General features: G+C 40.4%; 1 protein-coding gene and 1 long non-coding RNA gene across 2 annotated transcripts in view; one reads left to right on the top strand and one right to left on the bottom strand.

Moving 5' to 3' along the window:
* Nucleotides 1-9,514, bottom strand: part of LOC149307187 (uncharacterized) — a 33,522-nt gene extending 24,008 nt beyond the window's left edge. The window contains exons 1-2 of the long non-coding RNA XR_016282343.1: nt 8,195-9,514; nt 6,707-6,774 (exon numbers count right to left, since the gene is read on the bottom strand). This is a non-coding gene — a long non-coding RNA (uncharacterized LOC149307187). The remainder of the gene's footprint in view (nt 1-6,706; nt 6,775-8,194) is intronic.
* A 207-nt stretch (nt 9,515-9,721) lies between these two features.
* Nucleotides 9,722-21,337, top strand: PSMA4 (proteasome 20S subunit alpha 4). The gene is made up of 9 exons (XM_089538563.1): nt 9,722-9,772; nt 13,142-13,166; nt 13,948-13,990; nt 14,846-15,008; nt 17,058-17,135; nt 18,509-18,597; nt 19,322-19,452; nt 19,628-19,751; nt 20,978-21,337. The coding sequence occupies exons 2-9, from the start codon at nt 13,164-13,166 to the stop codon at nt 21,130-21,132; spliced, it is 786 nt and encodes a 261-aa protein (XP_089394689.1). The 5' UTR covers nt 9,722-9,772; nt 13,142-13,163; the 3' UTR covers nt 21,133-21,337.
* The last annotated feature ends 437 nt before the right edge of the window (nt 21,338-21,774 follow it).

Genomic DNA, 21,774 nt, shown 5'->3' with positions numbered 1-21,774 from the left:
TTCTCTCATGTGTTGTAGATACTGGTGCATTCCTTCCAACACATGTTGGAAACTAGGAGGACACTCTGAGCAATCTGAGCCTATCAGGAGGGAAATTTCAGCATCTTTGTCCAATGCAGGAATTTCCTTTGCTATAGGTTTTAGGTTTGTGTGGCTTTCAGCTACAGCCTTGGTTGCTATTTGGTTCTTGTTTCTTGGGATAGAAGAGCACTCTATTAATGGAGGCAGTTTAATATACCTTTTCGCGTTTAGGGGAACAACCTGAACACAATTCCTAAGACTGCCAAAAGATTTCTTCTTTTGAAGTGACACCTCTCTTTTATTGTCTCTTGTTCTGTCCAGCTCCGACCAGTCAAAACGGAGGCGTTTGGATTAAGGTCTGGCCCCTACCAGGTAAGCTACCAATTGAATTTTTTAAGTTCATCGAGACACTGGAGATAGTTAAAGATTTAAATAAAAACATACAAATGTATTTTGAAGTAAATCTAACTAAAGAAACTCCACTGCAAACAGTCTGGGATGCATTTAAAGTGGTACTAAGGGGTTGGTTGATTCAAAAATTAGCAGAATTGAGGAAAAAACATAATGAGAAATTGTTTAAATTCAACAAAGAGTTACAATTGACAGAGAGAATTTTAAAGAATGATCCAAAAAATAAAAGCACGCTAGAAGAATCAAAACACTTGCAAAAGCAAATTTCTATCTTAATGGTAGAAGAATTGGGGGGGGGGGGGGGAATAAGATTCACAAGACAGAAATTCTTTGAATCAGCAAACAAACCAGGAAAAATACTGGCCCACCAGATTAAAAGAGAAAAAGCCCCCTAGCTTTGGAACCATTACTTTTGAGTATCCGCCAGAATCACCTAATTGAAGGCTTTACACTTAACGGGAAGCGCTATAAATTAAGTACATATGCTGATGATTCGGTCCTTATGATTTCTAATCCAATTGAAAGTTGTGAAACATTGGCTCCATACAGACAGGCCAAAATAAAGCTGCTTCAAGTCACTTTGGAGGTGTGCTGTTTCAATGATGCATGTGTCCTAAGAGTCTGAAAGCTGCGCCAAAGGTGCGCTCCAGTCCTTAGGACTGGATTGTGCCTCTGATGCTGCTTCTGGACTCTTAGGACACATGCATCATTGAAACAGCACACCTCCAAAGTGACTCGAAGCAGCTATATTTTAGCCTGTCTGTATGGGGCCATTGTTAGGCCTAATGAAGAAATTTGGAAAATTAGCAGGGTATAAAACTAACTTTGAAAAATCCATCATCTTGGCCATGAATATGACAAAGACAGAGACTGATGTATTAAGGGAAAAAACTGGCTTCAGTATACAAAAAGTAGTTAAATATTTGGGAATAAATTTGACTTCTAAAAACACGGATCTTTTTAGAAATAACTATGAAAAAACATGGCAGATCATAAAGAAAGATATTCAGAAGTGGTCTAATTTGAAAACTTCATGGTTGGGTACAATTGCCATCATTAAGATGGCAATTCTACCCAAAATGTTATTCTTATTTCAAAATTTACCCTTTTTAATTAACGACTCACCTTTTACTAAATGGGAGAAAGACATTTCAAAATTTATTTGGTGCAACAAAAAACCCAGAGTTAAGATGAAAATATTGTATGACGCAACTGAAAAAGGTGATCTGGCATTACCAAATTTAAAATGGTATAGATATGTATGAACTCAATGAAGAACGGTACCTATGCTTTTGCTTATAGGCAAATGTATGAGAGATTTAGAATGGGTGTGAAAAATCGTGGAATAGGGGAAATCGATGCAGATCTTGAAAAAATATTTAACCCCCCCCAAAAAAAATTTCAAATCTTTATAATTTAATTCGTAAGACAGAAATCGAAACTGAAATAATAAAAGACTATATGATTAAGTGGGCAAAAGATCTGAAAGAACCTATTCAATTAGACAGTTGGGAAAGACTATGGAATACCTACTTGAAATATGGAAATTAGGGAAAATGTCTATAAATCGATTCTCCGCTGGTACTTAACCCCCTTTAAGCTTTCCAAAATGTATAAAGATTACAATAACATTTGTTGGAAATGTAAGAAAGAAGTAAGGACATATATGCACTGCTGATGGCACTGTAATAAAGTTCAGAAATTCTGGAAAGGAATTCACCAAGAGATAAATTTGATCTTTAACCTTAAAGGAGTCCCCAGACCATGTTGAATATGGAAGAGAAAACCTCTGGGAAAGGAAAAGTACTGTTCTACATGACTGTGGCAGCAAGAACAGTTTTGGCAAAATACTGGAAGTCGAATCAGATCCCATCGATCCCATCAATGTGAGAATGGACTCTGAAAGTCATGAAGATTTTCGAAATCGATAAGCTATTCTTGCCTCCTGAAAAAAGATATGTTGGGGAAATTCTATAAGGAAGGGTAACCTTTGAGAAATTATATTTAAATTAGAAACCTGGTTTCTAAAGGACTCTCTACCCAAGTGGTTAAAATGAATAGATTGCCGCAATCGCTATCAGATCATAATCCTATCTCTTTAAAAATCCAAATTTAAAAATCTGCTTACAGTTGGTCATTAAATGAAAAGCTTCCCCTAAGATTATAGAAGAAGCAAAAGAAATCCTCAAATATTATTTTCAGGAAAATATGGGGAAAGGTACTAAAGATACTATAGTATGGGAAGCCTTGAAAGCAGGTCTTAGCATTGGATTTAAATATCTTTTTATTTACTTGTTTTTAATTGTTGGAAAACTAATACAATTTATTAAAAAAGAGAGAAATTATATTTAAATTAAAGAAAGGGGAGACAGATATATGTCCTTTGAAAAGGAGTAGGGACAAGGTTAACCCAAAAGGTTAGGAAATAAGTAAATTTTCAAGAGTATTGAATTTTCAACACACCACAAAGGATAAGTATTTTTAGTTAACGAGATGCAAGTTATTTAAAATAGTAATAGCTTTGAAAGAAAAATTTAATTTGTTTAGTTAAAAGAGTTAGTATGTCTTTATATACTCAAGAAGCAATATGGTAGATACCGTTTCTTTCCAGGAAGTCTAGGTAATGACAACGTGCATTTAAACTTGGAACTGTATTTTTTTATGTACGTTTTATATCCCCTGTCCCTTCCCTACTGGCCTTGGCTTTGGTGCCTGGCAAGGGAAGGAGGGGAAAGGCTCGGCGCCTCCCACCCCTTCCCTGCTGGCTTGACTTCGATGCCTGGTAGGAAATGAAGGGCAGGTCCAGACTGGGTGACGTTAGTATTGTTCCCCTCCCCCCATTGTTAGCTTGGAAGTCTTATTATGTATTTCTGTTGTTTTTATGCTGAAATTGTAATGTTTTTATTGTATTTATTGATAAATCCCACTATTGTACGCCGCCTTGATCCCTGGAAAGGCGGGATAGAAATAATTTTTTTATTTATTATTTATTTATTTATAAAATTTATTTTTAAAAAATGCCTGACCCCTCCCCTCCTGTAAGCTACAACAGCCAGGGGGCTTCACGTCCTCACAGCCTTTCTTTTGTCTTGCACTGCAAACCCTCACCTGTCCGGCATCTATCCCAGTGATGGTGAAACTTTAACAGACTGAGTGCCCAAACTGCAACCTGGACCCCTTATTTATTGCTTTCTAGTAAAAAAACTCTGGCAAACTCTGTGCTAGGGCAATAGCATGTGTGCCCACAGAGACGGCTCTGAGTGCCACCTCTGGCACGTGTGGCATAGGTTCGCCATCACTGATCTATCCAATGGAAGCTCCCAAATTATCTAAAGTGCCCCAGGATTGACTCTGAAGCATGATGGCCTAGGAGGGAAAGGCCCCAGTGTCCCCTGTCCCTTCCCTACTGGCCTTGGCTTTGGTGCCTGGCAAGGGAAGGAGGGGAAAGGCTCGGGGCCTCCCACCCCTTCCCTGCTGACTTCGATGCCTGGTAGGAAATGAACGGCAGGTCCAGACTGGGTGACGTCGCGTTGCTGGACACCATTGGTTCAGACCATCCCATGGCAGGATAGCCCCTAGACGTAGAAGGAAGCAGTCATTGCATGCCAAAACATGTTTCTTGGGAAGGCATCTTTGGCTATTCTATGTAAAAAGGAATGCGAGAAAGGAGGGGAAAGGCCCAATCTATTGCAGATAGACCAATTGTATTGCAGATAGGATTGCCATAACTGTCCACTAAAACCTGGGACAAAATGTAGGACACAGCTAGACCAAACTGTAGGACAACTGTAGGACAAAACTCATTTAAATGTCCTACATTTTGGGCTGAGTTTTGTCCTGCAGTTGTCCTACAGTTTGGTCTAGATTTTGTCCTACATTTTGTCCTAGGTTTTAGTGGACAGTTATGGCAATCCTATCTGCAATACATTGGTCTATCTCCAATACATTGGGCCTTTCCCCTCCTTTCTCACATTCCTTTTTACATAGAATAGCCAAAGATGCCTTCCCAAGAAACATGTTTTGGCATGCAATGGCTGCTTCCTTCTACGTCTAGGGGCTATCCTGCCTTGGGATGGTCTGGACCAATGGTGTCCAGCAACGTCTGGACTTGCCCTTCATTTCCTACCATGCATCAAAGTCAAACCAGCAGGGAAGGGATGGGAGGCTGCAAGCCTTTTCCCTCCTTCCCTTGCCAGGCACCAAACCCAATGCCTTTTCCTCCTTGCCCGTCATGCTTCAGAGTCAATCCTGGAAGTGAGGGACAGGAGCGCTTTGGATAATTTGGCAGCGTCCATTGGATGGATCCGAACCGGACATGTCAAAAACTTACTAGTCTCGGGTTGCAGGGCAAGACAAAAGAGAGGCTGTGTGACCCCATTGAGGCCATTTGGACCACTTATGGCAAATGTACAGAGTAGGATGTTTCAGTCCGCTGGGAGGGGTCAGGTCATTTTTGTTAATTTATCAATCAAAGAGCAGACGTCCAACTAGTCCTGTCAGCTAAGCTTCAATGTTCTGGTTTCAAATGTCAATACGTTGTTTATGTATTATGTATATATTATATTTTCCTTTACTATTATTATTCCTTACTATTGTTACTACTATTAAAACAGCTGTATTTTGACTTATTCTATGATAAAACAAAGATTGGTATTTTCACAGATCTAATTGGTGTAGTGTGGGCTTTTTATAGTTACTTGTTTGGCTATTTATTTATTTATGTATTTGTTTTTTGGTCAGTGAAAGGGAGATGCAAACGGTGGTTATTATGAGTTTTCTTTTAGCTCTGTGCAGGCCAGAATTAAAGTGTTGCATATGTGAGTTTTAAATCTGGTAGTTTTAGAGCTCTTAACAGAAAAAAGATTACAAAAGATTTCAAACACAGACCACTTCCCTTGTCTTAGAGGTGAGATGTAAAATGCAAAATTAAACACATACATACATGGATGCCATAGGATGAAAGGGCAGAGGAGGAAGAGGAGAGAGAAACCAGGACCTTTTAGAAGCAATTTAAAAAGTGGAGTGACAGAGGATTAATTGGCTGTCTCTCCAAATTGTGACAGTTGGAAGGTACGCTACATATTCCCTACTTTTTGCTGACAGCATATTGATGGCAGTTGAGCATGAAGAGAAGGTTGAGGAAGGATGGAAACTAATGTCCTGCCAAACCCTTCTGCAGTTAAAGAGAATCTTTTTTAAAAGGTGGAGTGATTTGCATTGGGGAGGTATCTGTCATACTATTATACCATCCATACTACAGTGGACTCTTGTTATACACTGGTGTTTGGTTCCAAGATCCCCCGTGTATAACAAAATCCGTGTATGCTCAAGTACCATTAAATATAATGACATAGCAAAATGGTGTCCCTTAGAAAAAATGGAAAATCAAGGTAAATTTATACTTTTTTGGAACATTTTCAAACCGTGTATGCTTGAATCCGTGTATAAGAAGGGCCGACTGTATATATGTTTCGGGGGAGAAGAGAGAAGAAAAGGACATCATTTCCCATTTTCCAAAGACAAAGCTCTTCATGATCACCATGATATTCCTATTAAATCCACAGGTGTGGGGCAGGCAGGCAGATTCATGTTTCTATATCGTACGGCAGTTAGGAAAAGGAATGGAGATAAATGTGTCTTTTCCCCCTCCCGGTTGTAGGAACAGTAAATGCGAGAGAATTAATGGGTTGACAATCAAAGATTGTCTTTAAAATTAACCTGAGTTACTTGTTAAATATTTCCACTTTTAGCAAAGTTAAAAAAGAGGGAACCTATTTACAAATTAAGGTGATTCGTGAGAAATGTTTGAAAAGACACACTGGGTTGTCTATTGGCATTATGTTTTCCCATAAGCCCTCATTAGGCAGCATTAATTTGCTCAGAACTCACCCTGCTTTACCTAAAAATAATGTTATACTTGTCACAGAGTTTTCAGAACAACAGCATAGCAATGGCTGTCATGTCCTTGTCACTTTCCCCATGTGAAAAGCTGAATAAAAGTGTATTCATTATATATATAACAAAATAACCAGAAAAGAGAAATTCGTAGCTGACAAAGAGAAGCTGTCTCCGCGGAAATCCCCTGCTAATAACATTTTTATTGGGCCACCAATAAAGATAACAAGGGCGTGAAATGCATCTGAATTTGAAATAATGACAGTCTCAAGATCAGAATTAGATTGAACTGAGAAAATCAATTTGAATAAGGACAAAATTGTTCAGTGGCACAGCAGAAATTATTTAAACACATTTATTGAACTTCAACAACACCTACTTTTCAGATTCTATGTCTGATGATATTTCTCTTCTGTGCAGCAAAAGTATCTTCCATCACGGAATAATCTACATGGCAGAGGAGAGAATATTTGGATTAAAATTTATTTGCAAAACAGGAGACATTACACATATGCTTAGTTTCACAGATGAGAAAAAATTCTCAACTCGAGTCCATCAAGCTAATCTTCATTAAAACAAAAGAGAATGGTTCGACCAATATGCAGTCAGGAGGGGAATATCCCAAACCAGTATGCTGTATCGGTTTAAGTGGTAGACTAGGACTTTGGGAGACCAGGGTTTGACTCTCCACTCAGCCATGGAAACCCATAGGTTACTTTGGGCAAGCCATACTCTTTCAGCCTCAGAAGAAGGCAACCTCAAATCCGATCTGAACAAATCTTGCAAGAAAACCCTATGATAGGTCTCCCATAAGGTAATTGGAAATTACTTGAAGACACACAGCACCAACAATGGAGTGTTGCTGGTTAGACCCCATCTAGAGTACCATGTTCAGTTCTGGGCACCTCATTTTAAGAAAAATATAGACAAAGTTGGAACGGGTTCAGAGAAGGGCAACAAGGATGATAAGAGGTATGGAGAACAAAACCTATGAGGAAAACTTGGAGGATCTGGGCATGCTCTGCTTGATGAAGAGAAGGCTGAAAGGTGGCATGACTGGCATCTTTAAATACCTCAAGGGCTGCCACAGAGAGGCGGGTACAGGTTTGTTCTCTGCTGACTGTGGAGGTAGAACTAGGTTTAAGTTTTAAGCTACAGAAAGGTAGGTATTTGGCTGAACATTAGAAGGAACTTCTTAACAGAGAGGTAGATTCAGCAGTGGAACCAGTTACTTAGAGAGGTGGCGGCGGGTCTCCAAGGGCCAGAACAGACAGGCCAAAATAAAACTGTTTCAGGTCACTTTGGAGGTATGTTGTTTAAATGATACACACATCTTAAGAGTCCAGAAGCTGCTCCAAAGCTGGCCTCCAATCCTTAGGACCGGAATGTGGCTTTGGTGCAGCTTCCGGCCTCTCAGGACGCATGCAGCATTTAAATAGCATACCTCCAAAGTGACCCGAAACAGCTTTATTTTGGCCTGTCTGTTGGGGCCTCTACTCTGGATTTTTGCAAAAAGAGGCTCAATGCTCAAGATGGAGATCCTGAATTAAGCAGGAGGTTGGACTTATGGCCCATAGGGATCCTTCCAATTCAGCAGTTCCAGGATTTTATATAACTCAAGTCCAAAACACACTGCAGAAATAAACCAGTTTGAGACTGCTTTGACCACCCTGGCTCAATGCTAAGGAATTCTGGGAACTGTAGTTTCGTGAGACATTTAGCCTTCTCTCTGTCAGAGAGCTCTGAGGCCACAACAAACTACAGTTCCCAGAATCCCATAACATTGAGGCAAGGCAGTTCAAGCGATGTCAAACTGGATTATTTATGCAGTGTGGATGCAGCCTTAGTGATTAAAAAACAAACAAACCCTGGGTGCTGCATATTAATTTGTAGATTGATTTCTTGGCAAGGAATGCCTCCTCCTCCTCCTACTGAGCCAAACACTGTTGTTCGGTAGTGATTCCTGTCTATTGCGAGACCTGTACAATGAAAATGTGTTATTACTATTACATGGTTAGCTTGTAATGAAACAGAAGACCAGCATGGATTCATTTGGTGCTCGTATGCCACCATGTGGCCATAAAGACATGCACAGATTTGCAATCTTATGGGACAAGTAACTTTCATCATGGCCTCCCTGTTGTTTACCAACATTGGGAAATGCCCTTTAAGTCGACACATAACAAAAAAGCAAACAAAGCACGAAGTCGAAGGCTTTCATGGCCGGCATCCGTGGTCTTTTGTGGGTTCTTTGGGCTCCGTGGCCACGTTCTAGAAGAGTTTCTTCCTGACCTTTCGCTGGCATCTGTCTGCAAACAAGAATCAAGAGACACAAAAGACACTGCGTTAGGGTTGCCGTAATTGTCCACTAAAACCCGGGACAAAATGTAGGAGGAAATCTAGACCAAACGGTAGGAAAACCGCAGGACAAAACTCAGCCCAAAATGTAGGACATTGACAGTCCTCAATTTTTCTTAAACGTCCTACATTTTGGGCTGAGTTTTGTCCTGCAGTTTGGTCTAGATTTTGTCCTACGTTTTGTCCAGGGTTTTAGTGGACAACGATGTGAAATTATTTCGTATCAGATCGTGGTTGTTCATTGCCAGCAGATTGACTTTGATTTAGGGCGACTCTATGAACGAGAGACCTCCTCCAAGCCTCCTCCTTAAATCCTGGAAGCTAAGGCCTGTGGCCTTTTGGACTGGGTCCCTCCAGCTGTAACGCCCCATTTCTCTTTCCTCACTCCTTCCAATGCTTCTTACTGCCAGGCCCCCTTGAAGGCTGAGGGCAGGAGGAATGTTTTTAAAGGGCATTTCCCAATCTTGGTATCTGCTGGGCAGATAGATAAACTGGGATCTGGATTGAGCTCTGTCCTGAGCACCTTGCTTCACCTTTGGTTTCACAGAAACCAACAGAGCCTCTGTGACTGTGAGGCCTACTGAAAGCACCTTGAACCCTAGCCTACACTTCTCCCAGGGCTTCCAGACAACAGCAGTGTGTTACACAGAGTTGTAAGTTGTAAGAAAGGACTCCTAGTTGGCTAACTTCCCAGCAGCTAGTTTTAACCAGGCCAAAACCAGGCCTAAATCGTGCTAAGAAGCCTTTCCACGACGGAAAGGCGCCATTTTCTAAGCCGCCGCTCGATAGCTCGGCGCTCGGCTATGACGTCTCCCTACTAGTTCCGCAAATCGACTCTTCGGCCTGCGTATGGCCGCCTCAGCAACCCGGAAATACGGTCTAAGTGGCCGCTCTAGGATTCGTCTCGATGCCCGCCCATAGAACGAACGCTCCTCCCGGCTTCTTAGCAGACCAGAGTGCGCCTGCGCGGGACGGCGGCCATTTTAGAAGCCGGAAGCGGGAGTACTGAGGGTGAGTGAAGCCTCCGAGGGGGGAAAGGGGCTTCTCTGAGGCTGAGGAAGCGGCGGGGGCGGTTGTGTCTCTCCACGTGGGGCTGCTACGAGAGGCCGGGGATGCAGTGAGGCCTACTATGGCTCTTGGTTGTCTCCTGCCTCTGCTGTTCCTTCGAGGCTGGGAAGGAGGAGGCATGACTCTGCAGCCTTGGCTATGGCTCTGGAGACCAGGGTTCGAGTTCTGGCTCAGCCATGGAGACCCACTGAGTGGCCTTGGGCAGGTCACACTCTCTCAGCCTCAGGTTGAACATCAGCCAGCGGTGTGACACGGCAGCTAACAAGGCCAATGCGATTCTAGGGTGCATCTCATTAGAAGTGTAGTGTTTAGATCAAGGGGAGTCATAGTGCCACTCTATTCTGCTCTGGTCAGGCCCCACCTGGAATATTGTGTCCAGTTCTGGGCACCACAAGTCAAAAAGGACTTTGAGAAACTGGAGCCATGTGTCCAAAGGAGGGCGGCTGAAATGGTAAAGGGTCTGGAAACCATGAAGCCCTATGAGGAACGACTCAGGGAGCTGGGGATGTTTAGCCTGGAGAAGAGAAGGTTAAGAGGGGATAGGATAGCCCTGTGTAAATACTTGAAGGGAGGTCATATTGAGGAGGGAGCAAGCTTGTTTTCTGCTGCTCCAGAGAATAGGACCCATTGAAGCAATGGATGCAAGCTACAGCAAAAGAGATTCCACCTCAACATTAGGAAGAACTTCCTGACAGTAAGGGCTGTTTGACAGCGGAAGAAGCTGCCTTGGAGGTTGCTGGGTCCAGTCCAGCCCCAGAATACAATGCCTTGGCCAATTCTGAGGGCCAGTGTGGTCTAGTGGGGGTTGGAATGGGGTTGGACTGGATGTCCCTTGTGGTCTCTTCCAGCTCTATGATTCTGTGACTCCGGAGACCAGGGTTCAAACTGGCTCAGCCATGGAAACACTGGTGGCCTTGGGTGAGTCACACTCTCTCAGCCTCAGAGGATGGCCATGACTCTGAAGACTAGGGTTTGAATCCAGCTCAGCCATGGAAACCCATTGGGCGGTGTTTGGCAAGTCACACTCTTGAAGCCTCAGAGGATGGTCATGGCCAGCCCCCTCTGAAGAAACCTGCCTAGAATACCCTGTGATAGGAATTCTTAGCAAGTTTCTTCAGGGGGGGCTGGCCATAGCCATCTGAGGCTGAGAGAGTGTGGCTTTCCCAAGGTACCCAGTGGGGTTTTGTGCTTGAGCAGGGAATCAAACCCTGACCTCCAGAGTTGCAGTCCAATGCTCAAACCACTACACAGCACTGGCCCTCAGAATTGTCCAAGACATATGTATTCATCATTACTAAAGACTAAAAAGAAGACTAAGAATAGGGAAGGGCAGTTGTTAAAGGATCCTAAAGAGCAAAGATATACACTTAAAGTGGTACAAGCCGTTGTATCCCAAATTGCCACATATGGATGCAAGAGCTAGACAGTCAAGAAAGCAGATAGGAAGAAAAGCAATCCATTGGAGATGTGGGGCTGGAGAAAAGGGCTGAGGATCCCATGGACAGCCAAAAAGACAAACCAATGTGTCCTGGAACAGATCAAGCCAGAAATCTCCCTCTGAGCCAATTAATTTGAAACTGTCATATTTTGACCATATCATGAGAAGGCATCATTCAGTCGAAAAGACAATAATGCTAAGGAAAGTAGAAAGTGGTAGAAAGAGAGTATCTCCATCTCCAGATTTCTCAGCTTGGTAGAAAAGCTTTCTTGGCAACAACATCATCTGGAGGGATGCATGATTTGCACCCAGATCTAAAAATTGGTCAAGCAGCGGGTTGCTGCTGTTTAGTGACATTGAATGTTAGTAATGCAGAATGATATTTTTTTTTTAATGAATTAAATGATAAAAGTGACACTGAGCATGAGTCTGTGGTTTTGCTTTCAGAATCACCAAAGCAAAAAAACACTGGCAGTGTTAGGAACAGATCAGAACAGAAAGCATTAATTGACAGCATAAGTTTCTTAAAACTAGTGCTGTGTTGCCATTTTCTTGCAGAAATAATAATAATAATAATAATAATAATAATAATGCTTTATTTATATAGCACTGTAGATTTGCACAGCGCTGTACATACCAACAATAAAATAGATAAGAGTAAACCTGCCCATGGCATACAATCTAAGAAATAATAGCATAATACATAACAATAAAGGAAAGGGTTCAATAAAACAGGCAAAAAATTAAAAACATCAAATAGCAAATAATAGAAGTGCAGTCTTCTGTAGCCTCTTTATGTTTTGAAATAAGGAGTGTTCTCTTAATATAGTAGTCTGTCATGTTGTTGTTGTGTGTCTTCAAGTTTCTGACTTATAACAACCCTGTCGTGGAGTTTTCTTGGCAAGGTGTGTTCGGAGGGGGCTTGCCTTTGCCTTTCTCTGAGGCTGGTGACCCAATGGGTTTCCATGTCTGAGTGAGGATTCAAACCCTGGTCTCCAGAGTCATAGTCCAGTACTCAAACCACTATACCACACTACACTAGTCTTTCACATAGTCTTCACCTATTATTGGCTTCTCTTAATTTGTAACATTGCAGAAAAATTATGCCCATTGCCGCCTTTATTTCAGGCAACATCGTGATGTATTGGATTGTAAAATGTCCATTGCCTAGCTGAACATTTGCTTTTCCTTGGGGCTTTCAGCTGAAAGTTGTCTCGGAGCCTATTTTGTTTGCTAGTGTTTAGTCCTAAGCCACGTGAAGTATTAAAACAGAATAATGCAACTTTAAATATGAGTATGGTATTTTGCTTTCTGGTTTTCATTTATTGAGGATGGCAGCAAAGTTCCACATCCAGGGATGTGGTTGGCAGTCAGAGTGAGCTGTTTGCACATGCCTCTTAAATAGTCCTTCATTGTGACTGGACTGTTACACACATTGTACAAACAACAACATACACACACAGACCTGTGTTGCCGCCAGTTGAGCACAGCATATTGTGCCTTTGAAATGGACTCCAATATGTGAAGCTTATACTGTGAGAAATTGGTTATCTCCAAGGTGCCACAAACCTATTTTGTGAAGATGTTCATGCCAGCGTTAGAAAATCATTCAGCCCACGCTATCGAATTTGACACTTGGATTATGGTAGGTTACCATATCTCTAGCACTATACGTTTAGTCTTGGCACACATTGATTGCAGACTTTCCTTTTGGGCACTCCTTTGTTTTTACTGACAGTCTTGTCCCCCAGAAATAAGGAAAGCTGTCACTGAAACCTTTCCTAACCTGGAGAAGTGGTGCTGAAAGTTATTCTGTTACAGCTTGAGGAGATAAGTAATGATAAAACATGTAGGTTCGTTGCCAGTTTAAAATGAAGAAAAGCTGGCAGTCCTTTGTGTGATAATTCTATGATGTGATCTCCATTGTAACAGTGTTGTTTTCTTTTACAGCCTAGCACAGCCTAGAAACACAATGGTGAGTTTCTGTCCTAGTTTTGTAGTCCTATAAGGGTCAGGCTGTCCGAAAACAAGTCTAATCAAAAGTGTGGGGTGGGAGGATTATGTTGAAAGGTGCACAAAAATGTTGAGTAAAGTACTGTTAATTCAGTAGTGTATTCAAAATCCAGACGATGATGGTAGCAAATGTGGGTTCCTCTATAGCAATTCCATGTGCATAGAATGAAGCAGCCAGGACGACAGATCTCCAAGAGTAAATGTTCGTTCCTTTCTGGCAGTTGTTTTGTTCTTGTCACAGAGTCCTTTTGGTATACATGGAAACGTATACAAAATGTAGAGATATAGGAGGGTTAGGGGGGTGTTGTGGCTGCCGTAGAATTTGCAGGAACAAATTTAAGTGGCTATGGCCCCATACAGACAGGCCAAAATAAAGCTGCTTCAGGACACTTTGGAGGTATACTGTTTAAATGATGCATGCATCCTAAGAGTCAAGAACCCACGCCAAAGCCACGATCCAGTCCTAAGGACTAGAGCGTATTTGGCGCAGCTTCCAGACTCTTAGGATACATGCATCATTTAAACAGCATAAATCCAAAGTGACCTGAAGCAGCTTTATTTTGGCAGTCTGTATGGGGCCTATGTAATCTAGACTATGTCTGAGAGAAGCAAAAACAGCCAGCGTCTTGACTACCTACTAAAATGATGTTTCCAAGTACATTGATTAATGTGCACTTGTTCAGAAGTATTGCGTTTGATACGATGGTACACATTGTCATTCGAGTTTTTAAATTTCTTTGCAGTCTCGAAGATATGATTCCCGAACTACCATCTTTTCCCCAGAAGGTAATTATTGTAATAAAAAGAAGAAGCAGGGAAAACACTCCCGATTCAAAGTGTTTTTCATTGCTGTTTTATTTGAAATGCCTAATTGCATTAATTCTTGGAGAATAACATGTATATTGTGCCATTGTGATGAGAAATATCTTTATAGTTGAAACAAGTTAGCATTAGATCATGCTTTATGATCCTAGCTTGCTTTTCAACAGACATTAGTTTATACTAAGCACATCTTCTCCTTTTCTGAATAGTGTGATGCTCGTAAGTTTAAAACAGGTATTTTCCTGTTGCTGAAAAATGCATTGGATGTGTGCGTTTTACTGGCTTTATTGAAAGCATGAAGCTTTGGTGGCCTGTTTTATTTTAGTTTTTGTAGGATTCTGTTTATCCTAAATTGTAATTGTATGCACACTTTCCTACAAGCAGTTACATCTTGTTGGAAATAGTGAAACTTACATCAAAATAAACAAAGGGTTGTATTGTGAGCCTGTGCTTTTGAATTTTGTTTAAGTTAGCAATAAAATTACATGTTACTCTTTTGTTCTAATATTATTTCTAAAAGTAGTAACATTTTATTTCTAGCTTAACTGTATTCCTCTACCTTGAGATGGGTAACATGCATCCCAACAAATGCTCTTGACCTGCAGCACCCATTATCCCTCACTATTGCTTGCGCTGGCTAGGGCTACTAGGGGCTGGAATCCAACCACTGAAGATGTTTCCCACTCTGCTGTAGCTGAACTTGGATAACATAGTTTTTGACTGTTTAGATTAGAAACCCAGAACACTAATGACAATACTTGTATGCTTCGTGGCCTGGTGTTTAAGTTGTTACCTCTGTTACCAATTTTTCTTCCTTAGGGCGCCTGTATCAGGTTGAATATGCCATGGAAGCTATTGGCCATGCAGGCACCTGCCTTGGAATCCTAGCAAATGATGGTGTGTTATTGGCAGCAGAAAGGCGCAACATCCACAAACTCCTGGATGAAGTCTTTTTTTCAGAGAAAATATACAAGCTCAATGAGTAAGTTGGATACTGTTATACTTGTTCTATGTGTATTCCTGATTCTTGTTATCATTTAGATTGTCCTCCCATACCTCATTGAAACTTGATAATGTTAGAAGTTTTTAGTTCAAATTATCAACTGCTGTCTTTGATTCCCTACTCCTTTCAAGTTCCATTTACAGATTTTCCTTCTTTCAGGGCTAATGTCACAGGAAGAGTTATTTTCTTGTGCATATACACAAAGTAGATGGTTTTTCTCCAAAATAAGTTGATGGAAAACTTAACTAGTTAAGAGTATCACTTTGCAATTTGTACATATTAAGAAAGAAAGAGTCATATCTGTTATGTTTCATCATTATACACACACACACTCCACATTCGTTATGAATAATCTCATTTTATTACTTGCCAGTGTGTGATTTGTTTTAGCATTTGTTCTTCAAGGTGTTTGGTTTTTACATATAGATTTCATGCACCCCGGAAGCCTCTCAAATTTCAATCTAGTCTCAGAATGGTCTTTTGTTTTGCCTTGAAGAGAGCACAGTAGCTTAACAAAGAAATATTTTCTGTCTCATGGGTTCAGTCTGTTTCATCTGGACAGACCTGGTGGATGTTATTTTACTGTCGGTTAGTGCGTTCCTTGCATCTTCTTATTTTTTTCTGTCTTCAGCTAGTGAAAATTTCATGATACAGATCAGGGCAAAGAACCATGCAGCACCCCGACATTGTTTGATCAAAGCTCCCTGCATTTCTCACCATCAGCTATGCTGGCTAAGGCTATTTGACCTTGCAGTCCAACATCTGGAAGTGCACATGATTCCCATCCCTAATATAGATGCATCTCTGCTACAGTTTTAGTTAATCCTCTTCTCTGGATCAACACAAGCAGGACCTTTTCTCTATTTGCTTTTCCTGGGGGCTAGTAGGAGACGTTTTACCATATCAGCAAATCAGCTTTCCATCAAATTAGTTCCATTCCAGTTATTTATATCTGCCCTTGTACTAAATTCAATCCTTCAATTGCTTTGTTTGGTTTCTTTCAACTAGAGCAATGACTATCTTATATCTATCTTAAATTCAGCAAGAAAAGCATTTTCCAAAGTTCAGTGGAACTACTGGAGATGAGAAGCACTTTTTGTCCAGAACGCCATTAAAGCTTTTCATATCTATAGCAGCTGTGTCCATTTTATGTTTCCCTGAGCAGTACCAGCTTTTTATAACCCTTCAAATCAGGGATAGGCAATTTGCGCTCTTCCAGACACTGTTAGATTGCAGCCTGAGCTGGCATTCCTGACTACAGGCTCTGCTAGGTAGCAAGATACAGGTTACATTCCCCGACGTGGAGGGCCAGGCTGGTCTATTGCCATAATAAAGGTCATGGATGCATCTGGAGGGCCATATGTTGCCCACCCCTGCTTTAAAACTAACAGGCTTTTTTATGCCTCACATTTTCCTTCCTACAAAAGTGACTTAGTATTATGTTCTCTAGGCATCTAAGAAGGCAGATCTGCATCTTTTTGCCTTCATTTCTATGTTGACAAAAAAAGCTTTGCTATTTTTCCAGTGGTCTGTTGCGTATATTCTGAAATCTTCCCTCCAGCACACCCTATCTGATACTGAACTTAGAAATCCTATACATAGCCTGCTTTGCATATTCCCTTAAGAGCAAACAACCAATTCTTATACCTTCCTGAGAATTTCTCCCCACATGCCTTTGAAATGCCAGATTCCATGGTTTGGAATGACTTATATTTAGATATTCTATGCATATGTTTTTCATTATCTTCTGTGGTCTTTGACATTGAAAACATCATAGGTGAACACCGATGAGGAATTATCTATTGGACTGTTTACAGAAGTCCAGTTTGGTGTTTTGTTACAAGAATCTTCATTAATTTTAATGTATGTAGAAGCAGATGCATTTCACTACTGAAAACATTTTGATAAATCATATATTCTTAGGAAGTGATAACTCTGTATAGGGAATATACCACTGTGGCAAAGGGTGCCTCTTTCAAAAATCATTCATAAAGCTCATGACAAAAAACAATGTACTTTGTGTTTCAGGGATATGGCTTGCAGTGTGGCTGGAATAACTTCAGATGCCAACGTGTTAACAAATGAACTGAGGCTAATTGCACAGAGGTAAGAATCCAAGAATTGTAGGAGCTTTTAAAGACCAATTTGTGACAGACAGTATAGGTCAATGAAGCAAACTTGAAAGATCGGCTTATGTTTTTTAAGGAATCGTTCCTTTTTGTATTAAAACGTCTCAATCACATAAGTCTTGCAATAAAAAAGTAATATGTGTAGGAACGTATCAATCCAGTTTTAAATCAACTGCCTCAAAGTGAGTACAATAAATATTTCAGGTTATTTGGGCCAGTTACACCCTCTCAACCTGACCTACCTCTCTGGGTTGCTATGAAGCACCATATTACACTGTCTTGATTGCACTGAAGGAAAGTGGTATATTAAAATAGTTAATATGTAATGTGTATTATGCAACCTTGATTATACTGGAGCAGCATAGGTAGCAAGTAAATAACTGTTGAAAGAGGTGGATTATGAGCCTGAACAAAGGAGAATTGCGGAGAGAAGATTTCGCGTTTCATAGAATCATAGAAGGAAGCAAAATTGGGAGCAAAGCCATAGTTCAGCTGTAGAACATCCACTTTACATGGAGAATAGCCCATGTTCAGGCCTCTCTAGGTACAACAATTCCTATTTGAAATACTTAAGAGCTGCTCCCAGTCAATGTACACGATGAAACTATATGCATTCTGTATTAAGTTGTTAAGAAGGTCTGCATTCCTAAAATGAAACTGGGTGGACCCTTCTTTAACCCTTCCATGTACCTATTCTACTCTTGACCCATGAAACAAAAACAACAAAATACTTTGTTTCCAGTTATGGCAACTCATTGAAATCTGGATCATAGAATCATAGATTTGGAAGAGACTACAAGGGCCATCCAGTCCAACCCCATTCTGCCATGCAGGAAATCTCAATCAAAGCATCCCATCCAAGGATGGAGATTCCACTACACTCTGAGGGAGTGTGTTCCACTGTTGAACAGCCCTTACTGTCAGGAAGTTCCTCCTAATGTTCAGGTGGAATCTCTTTTCCTGTAGCTTGCATCCATTGCTCCAGGTCCTAGTCTCTGAGGCAGCAGAAAACAAGCTTGCTCCCTCCTCAATGTGACATCCCTTCAAATATTTAAACAGGGCTGTCATATCACCTCTTAACCTTCTCTTCTCCAGGCTAAACATCCCAAGCTCCCTAAGGCGTTCCTCATAGGGCATGATTTCCAGACCCTTCACCATCTGAATGTAAAACTTGACAGAGTACTGATTCATGTCTGCATTGTGCTATTTCTGTCTACATTAATGGAGGTTAAACATTACTTGAAATATTATTTTACGACCCACCTCTCCAAGGGTTGTTTAAAAATGTGATTCTTAGCATATGAGTTATTAGCATATTTGTCACTGTTATGCTTTTTCATTATGTTCCAGGTATTTACTGCAATACCAAGAGCCAATCCCTTGTGAGCAATTGGTAACAGCCCTGTGTGATATCAAGCAAGCTTACACCCAATTTGGGGGTAATAATTTTTCCTTGAATTGTCAAATAGTACGCTTAAACAGCATATGCCAGCCTGTCCTTAAAGTGGTGACCGTAGACTTGCAACAGCATGTTGCTGAAGGGCTTTTCAGATGGTGAATCACTGCAGAAGGCTGACTTAGGATGGTAGAGACCATTTTTTAATCTGGTGTCGATAAATCAGTAAATAGAACAAACTGTCCTTTGCTAATCTAATTTTTTTGTGCAGCATAGAAAAAACAAACAGCAAATTTATTTTCATTCTCTGCTTTTTAATTAACAAATCTGTTCATGAGTGTGTGTTGTAATGCTTGAACTAGTCTGCCCTTGAGGCTAACTTCAGCAATGCATTCAGGTATTTTTCTTTAGTGAAAATAAACTTTAGAATGATGTCAGGGGGGATCAGTCCTAGAACACTGTATAAGTAGTTCTATAACAAACTACAGATGTATTGCAACTAATCACCTTTAAGTATTAACTTCTTCCCAGAAACTGGGGAGGTACCAGATGAGCAGCAAAGGTTTCCAGTCTTCCAAGATCTTTGAAAGAAAGAGTGAGGGATTTATTTGGAGCTTATCTTAAGTAGCAGATGTACAGAGCACTTTGTTAAATCCTAGTTCAGAGAAAAAGATTCCGCAGTCAATTTGACTTTTCTCCTTTTAAAGTAGGACTCTTGGCAAATTATGCTACTTAATTCAAATCACTCATAACCTTGTATTTCACAGGAAAACGTCCTTTTGGTGTTTCATTGTTATACATTGGCTGGGACAAGCATTATGGGTTCCAGCTGTATCAGAGTGATCCTAGTGGAAATTATGGTGGATGGAAAGCCACTTGCATTGGAAACAATAGTGCTGTAAGTTTCTCATCTCTTATGTTTGCCTTTTTCCATATTGTTGAAAATAACATTTTTGTAAGGAAGTATACAGGAACTTCTTTAGCTTAATTTCTGCTAACCTGTTTGGCTGCTTCCATATTCTTGCACAATCCTACATCAAAATGGAGGTGTCAGCATTTACCTTCTTTCACAGGCAGCTGTGTCAATGTTAAAGCAAGACTACAAAGAGGGAGAAATGACTTTAAAATCTGCACTGGCCTTAGCTGTCAAAGTTCTGAATAAAACCATGGATGTCAGTAAACTGTCTGCAGAGAAAGGTGAGTAGTGCAGTGACTTTGGATATAAATATTTAGTACACCATCATAATAGATTCTGTCTGTCCCTTTTGAGGAGAGGTGTTCTTTTGTCTTGCAGCTGCCAGGATGTTGCTAGTACTGAATTTAATGGAAATACTTTAAAAATTAATTGGTATGTGTTGTCCATTATAATTTTTCCATTTAGTTACTGTATTCAGATGAATGATGCAGCAATGTCTAGGACTGAGACTTCAACAATACAACAAGCTTGTTGCTATCAGAGACTAATTTTTTAAAAAGATTATGAATAGCAGTAGCTTTCAGTGGCAGAAAGACTCTTTTCTAATGAGAAAAAATCATCTCATTGCTAGGTTGCCTTAGAGTCACTTGCTACATTTCTCTTTGATGTGGTCAGATTGGTGCTGTGTCCTCAGATGTTTTTACATCATAGACTATATGGATTATTAGCAGTTCTGATGTCTGTAGCATGTTCCAAAGCCAGAAGACACATTCAGTGTGAGCCATGTTGGTCACACAACAAAATACAACAAATTTCCAAATCCACAACACAGCAATTCCTTTATTGTGCCAGCTGAAAAAGCAAGAAATGCATCACACAAGCTTTCAAAACTCTTCATTAGTCAAAGGTGTAAAAAGTCATATCAGAGAGAAAAAAATACCGTTAGTGTCATAGGTTTACATTCTGTCTTAAGATGTTGCTTTTGTTGTCAAAGAGGCATAAAATGCAGGCAATAAAATTTCAACTGCATTAGCATCAGAAAAAGTGACTTCCCTTGTGATCCAGGTTGCTTATGGCCTGTGTGAGGCTGCTTGCTCCTTCTTAGACAAAGAACATTTAAGTTCTCAAGAAGCCGCTGTCCTGTCACATCTGGAAAAACCTTCAGGTTATTTTGGATTTTGTTCTATAGCATTTTTTTCCCCACTACTGAATGCAGGGAATTTTAGTCAAGCTTTACTTTTTAATGTTCCAAGGTGGCTTTCCTGGTGGTCCTGGAAAGAAGTCACAAATGAAATATTGGTCTGATTCAGTATGTTTTTAAACTGAATAATTTATTTTGAATCATTGTCAATTCAATAACAAAGGCAGCTTCTTTGCTGTTTCACAAGTACAAGATTTTGTAATGCTTTCTTTAAAACGGGGAACCATGCCTGTCTCCCTTGGCTGGTGGCAATTCTAAATTAGCTTTGATGACATAAATTTAATATATAACTGGTTCTTGTTTCAGTTGAGATTGCAACTCTAACAAGAGAGAATGGAAAGACAATAATAAGAGTTTTGAAGCAAAAAGAAGTGGAAGTGTTGATAAAGCAGCATGAAGAGGAAGAGGCCAAAGCAGAGCGCGAAAAGAAAGAGAAAGAGCAAAAAGAGAAAGATAAATGAATCAAGCACCTTGACAGAGGTGGAGGGCCATTTCAATAAACTAGTACTGACCTTAGTGGTGAAGTCAGGGAGCCATGAATCTTGTTTATTGAATCCGTTCCTTTGCACTGTTGAAAACTGTAAGTTTTTTCCAGAGTGAATTATACTATCTCAGTTCTTTTCGTCTTTATTTCTTTTTTATTGCATAATAAAGCTTTGAAATGGTTCTGTCAGAGTCCTGATTGCCTCAGTAATATCTAATATGCGCCTCCTGGCGGAAACAATTTCATTTGAAAGATATGGTTGCTTGGAAAGATTTTTAGCGGAAATTAGGTGCTTGTTACACTTATTTTTTAGTAGTGTTTTTTTGCCCAGGGAAAATGGGGGGCAAAGAGCTTTTATCACATGCAAAAAACCATCTGAAATGGAACAGGAAAGTGGTGGCTTTCTCTGTTCTTCTCCACATGACATTGTAGCAATTCTGTTCTTTCCCCAAGGAAGACAGTCATAAAAGTGTGCCTTTTGTCACACTGGAAAAATCCATTTGACAAAAGGCACACTTTTGTGACCGTCTCCTTCAGGAAGAGAATGGAAGTGCCACATTGATGTGGAGAGGAACACAAAGCCACTACTCTCTCACTTTGTTTTAGCTCTCTTTTCTCA

This window comes from Sceloporus occidentalis, unplaced genomic scaffold (genome assembly GCF_023333645.1).
Source record: "Sceloporus occidentalis isolate IW3139 unplaced genomic scaffold, rSceOcc1.0.p SCAF_9, whole genome shotgun sequence".
Lineage (NCBI taxonomy): Eukaryota > Metazoa > Chordata > Lepidosauria > Squamata > Phrynosomatidae > Sceloporus > Sceloporus occidentalis.
This window is presented reverse-complemented; position numbering and strand designations above follow the sequence as displayed.

Excerpts from the sequence above, each read along its gene's own strand:
- PSMA4 (XM_089538563.1), top strand. Across the intron at positions 19,453-19,627 it reads GCATTGGAAACAATAGTGCT|GCAGCTGTGTCAATGTTAAA; the intron begins GTAAGTTTCTCA and ends CTTCTTTCACAG. Across the intron at positions 19,752-20,977 it reads TAAACTGTCTGCAGAGAAAG|TTGAGATTGCAACTCTAACA; the intron begins GTGAGTAGTGCA and ends TTCTTGTTTCAG.